This window comes from Rhamphochromis sp. 'chilingali', assembly GCF_963969265.1.
Source record: "Rhamphochromis sp. 'chilingali' genome assembly, chromosome: 3".
NCBI classification, from domain to species: Eukaryota; Metazoa; Chordata; class Actinopteri; order Cichliformes; family Cichlidae; genus Rhamphochromis; species Rhamphochromis sp. 'chilingali'.
Window position 1 is genome coordinate 32,302,663 of NC_137931.1, and position 6,432 is coordinate 32,309,094.

Consider the following 6,432-nt stretch of genomic DNA (forward strand, 5'->3'; position numbering starts at 1 on the left):
AAAAAAATCTTCCTCCCCTTCACATGAATAATCAACACCAGCACCGTCTTCCCTGCCCACCTGCTGAAGGAGCAGAAAAAAAAGAGAAAAAGAAATAACAACAATAATCATAAGAAGAATAATAAATGAACCCTTTCCGATGTCCCTGCATCAAATTCCAGAAAGGTCGCAGTGGCTGTGGAGAGAGGAAAAGATTCCATCTGAGAGAAATTACACGCGTCTGCCAAACAGAGAGAGAAACGTGCTGCTACATTCGCCTACCTACAAGAAGTGGCGTTTCCCATCATCCGGAGAGTGTGGAGCCTCTCTCCGCAGACACTTTGTCAGCTTGAGCCGCAGTTTTTTTTTTCTTCCTCCGCATCCTTCAGATCCACATGGAGAGGGGAAAAGTGCTGAATTTCTACTACCTTTGAACGCTCATTAGCACCTCATAATTACTTTACTAATTAGGGTGACATGGTTATTAACAAGATGCGCTGTCATGACAGTCCCCACTCCTCCCCGCTCCTAAATATGTCGACCTTGCGGCTCCTAGAATATATCCTTAAAGATAGATCAGATGCCAGCAGCGACACTGGAGCCGGTTCTCAGGGCGCACAAACGTCTGACCTGATATTTAGCTTTTTATCTCCACAAACTATTTTTAAAATAATAAATCAGGGCTGGAATTTGGCTGTGGTCAAATCTGGCAACAGCTGCACTTTTCTTTTATCGTCTACGAGGATAAAGAAAGCTTTAAAAAGAGTTTGACGGCTGGAAAATAAAGTAAATGTTTGTACTTCATCCTACCATGCTGGAGTTTCCACTGAGGACTTTTTTTTCGCTTTATAAAATTATTTCAAATCTGAATTTAATTTTTCTTTTTCTTTTAAATTCCCACATCTGTAGCTTTTTCTTGACGGCCAGGATTTAATATGAAATGTTCCCAGTTTGGCCTTAAAGCACACGCGTGTTTTTTTTTTTTTCCTCCCTTTTTTTTTTTAAAGACCTGCACTAAACTCGGTGCAATGGTTGGATTGAACTACCTAGATAAAGAAACAACTCGCTGATTGGTGAGGTGCCCGAGCCGGTCAGGACGCGAACCAATGGGAGAGGAGGAAGGTAGGTGGGGAAGTGGAGGGGGAGAGAGAAAAAGGCGTCGAGTGTTTATTATAAAGGAGAAAATATTAATTCCCCCTCGCCGTGGGCCGTGACGTCAGTATAGGAAGTCATTGTAGAGCTACACTGAAGCGATTAGCAGCAAAAAGGGGGAGCCTGATGTCGAGGAGTCAGCCCTATGTATATCTCTCTATACGCCTCAACTTTTAACACAAAGTTCAATATCCAAACACAAAAAGGGACGTGGACTACGCAGACCCACACTTTGCTTTTTCGCATTTTCACTGAATGTAACTTCGTGGACCATAGGCTGTGTGAGCCGCCTGTAAACGTGGATTTTGTCTCTCTCCGGGGTTTATTTCTCAGCTCTTTTTAAAAAATTGATTTCATTTATTTAATTATTTTTTTTCTAACTCCGAGTTAATTTCGCTGACTTTCTTGTGATTTGCGCCGGAGGAGAAGCATCTCGCTGTTGTTATGAAGACTTCATCCGTCCTTTCTTAATATGGAAGGATCCAGCGGGTCGAGTTTTGGGATAGACACTATTTTATCCAGCGCGTCTAACTCTGGTAACCCTGTGCTAATGAACGGAGATTTTCGGCTCGACAGCAGGACAGCGGATTTCAGGAGCCAGGCGACCCCGTCGCCATGCTCGGAGATAGACACTGTGGGAACCGCTCCCTCGTCCCCCATCTCGGTCACCATGGAGCACGCCGCCGATCCGCATCTGGTCCAGGACAGCCTTCAGCATCACCACCATCACCACAACCAGCCGCAGAGTTTGCCGCTGTCGCCTCAGCAGCAGCAGCAGCCGCTCGCCGGGGCCGGCTGCGCCCCGAGGACTGCCACCTCCTCCTTTTTAATCAAAGACATTTTAGGCGACAGCAAACCCCTGGCTGCCTGCGCACCTTACAGCACCAGTGTATCCTCACCCCATCACACACCAAAACCAGAAAGTGCCACGGCTCCGGACGGCTTCAGGCCCAAGCTGGAAGAAGACGAGAACAGAAGCAAGTTGGACAAAAGAGACGACATTCAGATCGAAATGAAATGCAAGGGTAAGAGCTCGTCATACTAGCAGGCTTGTTAAATTCACATTTTCAATACAGTAGAGTTCAGGATGAGCCAGGGACTCAATAATAATAATAAGAATAATAATGATGATGGTAATAATAATAATAATAATAATAATAATAATAATGATGATAATGATAATAATAATAGCGCTCGTTGTCTTAGTTCCAGCTTCCTTTATTAGTCTAATAGATGTGAAAACAGATGTATGCCTGGTGATTCTCCCCGTGCGCGGGGCCTCCCTAGTGGGTCAATTAGAGAGATTATTGTTCTTCCTGGAGGGGGGATTATGGAGCACTGAAACACAACTACAAATAGAGATGGATTGATATATTGATTTCTCGTTTTATGATAGAAAAAAGAAATCTTCAGGTATCAAATGCAGACGTTTCTTTTATTGCTGTTGTCTTGCCCCACGTGTGGCTGAAGGAAGTATTTGTACAAAGTTGGTCAAAGTTTGAGTGGAGGTGACGCACGCACGCCTCTGCGAGGTTATTATTCGAGTGTCGGTGTTGGGAGGAAGACTTAAAAAACGTTGGTGTGTGAAGAAAATTTCCAGCAGGCCTTTTATGGTTAACCACAATTCATCCGCCTTGCTCTGCGCCTATAGGGACTAAAGAAGAGGGTGACCGGGAAATCTCCAGTAGCAGAGACAGTCCGCCGGTGCGCACGAAAAAACCTCGCAAAGCACGGACAGCCTTTACCGACCACCAGCTCAACCAGCTTGAGAGGAGCTTTGAGCGACAAAAATACCTCAGCGTGCAGGACCGCATGGACCTGGCCGCGGCTCTCAACCTGACAGACACACAAGTCAAGACCTGGTACCAAAACAGACGGTAAGCGGCCATCATTTTTAATAACTGCTGCAGACACAACGAGCGAGACGAGGTCAAACTGGGGAGCAAGAACCCCTTTTGGCTCTGTAAAACAAATGAATACAGCTGTTATATCGGCCAACACTGGGTATTTAAATCTAAAGATCGGGTTTGCAAGCACTTATGAAAATCAATCTGACTTATTAATTGATACTTTTATTTTTTTAAAAGTGTTTTTCAGCCACTTACAAAGATCTGCGTTGGTTATATTTTTGCGCTGCGTGATCTTAACATTTCTAATCCACGTGGAGGGAGAAAATAAATTACACCACAAAAGAATCTTGTATTTTAATTGATTTAATTGTTGTTCTGGAAAAAAAAATAGATTTTGATCATGTTTCATTTTTATTCCGTATAAAAACAGACAAATAGAAAAATAAGCAAGTTTTATTTTCTGAGTATTTGTGGACAAATGTGAGGCTGACATGATGACACGTTGATCAGGAGATGATGTGTAAAATAAGGAAGTGTATGTAATTTCGGACATTGTAGATCATATGAAAATATATTATTTGTCTTTTTTATATTCAGTTTTGTAATATTCATTAAGTCTTATTACATAAATTATTTCAGCAATAATAAATTGGTGCATTTGTTTAATTACTGGAAGTGTCCTGATTTATATTTTTCCTGCGCTATAAATATGGAACTTGTGCTTCTTACTCCTCCAGTCTTTCAGAGTTTCTAAAATAATCTCACTACAAGGCCCTTTACATTTTATCCCGCTACCCTTCACAGTAAAACTTGATCTGAAATTGAAAGAATGTGCGTGCATTATATTTTGTACAGGTGTGAGAAAAGTAGGTTTAGCTAAGTTTGGACTGAAGTGTATTTCCCCCCATCTCCTTCTCTCTTTTGCCTAATTAAACCATAACCATATATTCGTGCCCGCAATAATTAGGCCTCTGCATACCGATTAAAGGGGCGTTTGGGAAATCAGCAAGAGAGCGAAGTGATTAAATAATTCATCTGTTGTATTTTGATTTCCAGGACGAAGTGGAAGAGGCAAACGGCGGTCGGATTAGAGCTCCTGGCTGAAGCAGGAAACTACTCGGCCTTACAGAGAATGTTCCCGTCGCCCTATTTCTACCACCCGAGCCTGCTGGGCACCGTGGACAGCACGACGGCAGCCGCGGCGGCCGCAGCCATGTACAGCAGTATGTACCGGACTCCTTCCTCGCCGCATCCCAGCCTCCAGAGACCTCTTGTCCCGAGGGTGCTCATTCATGGCCTTGGGCCGGGGGGGCAACCGGCACTAAACCCCATGTCTAACCCCATGCCCGGCACGCCGCACCCGCGGTAAAACGCAAAATTAAGACGCTGACCAGAAACCTGGTTGAACACGTGATGTGAGTAACTGCATCGGAACCACATTGCAGGACTTTCTCTCTCTACCCGACCCCCCAAAAAGACACATTTAAAGACATTTTACAGAAGTAAAGGAGGTATTTAATATAGGCCCGAATAGCCTAAGTCCAGTCCTAAAGACTTTCTGTCCGGGCCCAGACACACCGCGAGGACTGCTCATGTCTGATTGTTTGTTTGTTTGTCTTTTGTACAAATACACTTACATTAGCAAATAAACTTATAAAGTTTATTAGATGGAGAAGAACTGAATGAATAAAGAAGTAATGATACTGATTGAATTGTAGAAGCTTTAATTCAAACTCGAGTCCAAATTAATTTCCTTTTAAACGCAAACCTTCATTCAAGAAGATGCAAAAGCCGGAGTCCAATTTTATTCATAAAGCACATTTAAAATAGCAACAGATTACAGAAGTTGTTTAAAATTTCCTTCTATTTTTTGACTGATAATCCCAGAAATTACATTAATCTGCGAAAGAACAGATATAAAAAAAGTTTTCATGTGCGCTTTTTCACAATAATCGACCGCGCGCATTAATATTTTAACCTACCTCATTATAGCGGTGGATAACCAGCAGAATTTAATCACTTTTTAGCCTGACTTAATTTAAAGGTAAATAATTTGTTACAGGAGCATATGGTCTTTAAATTGGGAGACACAGAACCGGTGATCACCGACTGGAGGTCAGTTTCCAGCCCTTTATATTTGTGTTTACCAGCACATATGCATATGGATGCGCAGCAGCTGATTGGTGGTGAGATGAATGGTTTTGATGAGTTGGGTATACTGGGAATGTGGCCTTGGCTTAGCAGCTGTTCCCTGGGAGAACAGCAGACAATAAGCCTGAATTTCTCAGCGTGAACGATCAGTGCAGCAGGATCAGGACAAGAAGCCTGCAAGAAAAAAAAAAGAAGAAGAAGAAAAAACTGCCGATAATCTGCACATTCTCAATAACCAATAGCCGCTAGTGAACTTACTTTCTTGAGGTTTTGTGGGAAAATAATCTCCAGTGACCCCAGAGCAGAATCGGTGTCATTGGAAGTTTTGCATCAGTCTTAAATCATCTGCAACGTTATGCATCAGCACTGAGTAAAAAATAATCTTAGAATGTTTTTACGGTAGGGAGCCGTGATTTTTTTTTTCTTTTTCTGTTTTTTACACCCTTCCCGTTTCTCTGAATGTGTCTGTGCTGCGCTAATAGAAGCTGCTGCAGGAGCAAACCTGAAGATGTTCAACGCGGCTCTGAAATGAAATGTTAACGGAATACTTTGATTTTATTTAGCTTCATCTAAGCGCGCACTCTGGAGAATATGGCGAGGGGGCGCTTGGTGTGAATTAACGCCTCGGGGCCCGTTTGTTTGGGTTACTTATCTGGGCCAAATTGACCTTTGCTGCTGGAGTGCATGCAAACCTTCAGCAACCATAGCCTATATATTATTTTTATTATATATATATTTTTAGTTAGAGATAAAACATATTTTTTTACACATTTTGTTTCTGATAATTCCATTCTCGTTTTGAAAGAAGTAGCCACAACATTCCAGCATTTAAATGCCAGTTCTCGCATATTATATTCCTGTCTTCTAAGAAAAACGCTCTCAATCTCCCTCCTCGCGCGCGCGCGCGCACGCACGCACGCACGCACACACACACACACACACACACACACACACACACACACACACACACACACACACACACACACACACCATCTAATGCACGGACTCGCACATAAGTCAGCTTTGTCACTTTGCCAGTGGAAGCCGTAAACACAGGCTTAAGTTTAGCCGTTCCTTAATACTTTGAGCACATGTTAATGTTGCCTATTTAAGCCATCTGCCTGTCATTCACTCTGTGGACACCTCTCTCAGCCATTTAGAGGAAAAACAGTCCTGCTGGTTTCACCTTCGGCGTGCACGGCTGCACGCTAAAGGACTTACTCGACCAATTAAATTCGTGTTTTCCCATTTTAATCAAATTTCTGAGACAGGGCCGGGATTATTATGGACTCGAGTGTTC

The 6,432-nt window shown here is 42.9% G+C and overlaps 1 protein-coding gene across 1 annotated transcript; it reads left to right on the forward strand.

Annotated features, from left to right (window-relative positions):
• Positions 1-1,192: 1,192 nt before the first annotated feature.
• On the forward strand, positions 1,193-4,674 carry barhl2 (BarH-like homeobox 2). The gene is made up of 3 exons (XM_080878276.1): positions 1,193-2,156; positions 2,783-3,008; positions 4,038-4,674. The coding sequence occupies exons 1-3, from the start codon at positions 1,604-1,606 to the stop codon at positions 4,348-4,350; spliced, it is 1,092 nt and encodes a 363-aa protein (XP_080734402.1). The 5' UTR covers positions 1,193-1,603; the 3' UTR covers positions 4,351-4,674.
• Positions 4,675-6,432: the final 1,758 nt, after the last annotated feature.

Bases quoted from the DNA above. Each gene is read 5' to 3' on its own strand.
- barhl2 (XM_080878276.1), top strand. From the start codon at position 1,604: ATGGAAGGATCCAGCGGGTCGAGTTTTGGGATAGACACTATTTTATCC. The intron at 2,157-2,782 runs GTAAGAGCTCGT...CTGCGCCTATAG, and splicing joins GATCGAAATGAAATGCAAGG to GGACTAAAGAAGAGGGTGAC. The intron at 3,009-4,037 runs GTAAGCGGCCAT...TTTGATTTCCAG, and splicing joins ACCTGGTACCAAAACAGACG to GACGAAGTGGAAGAGGCAAA.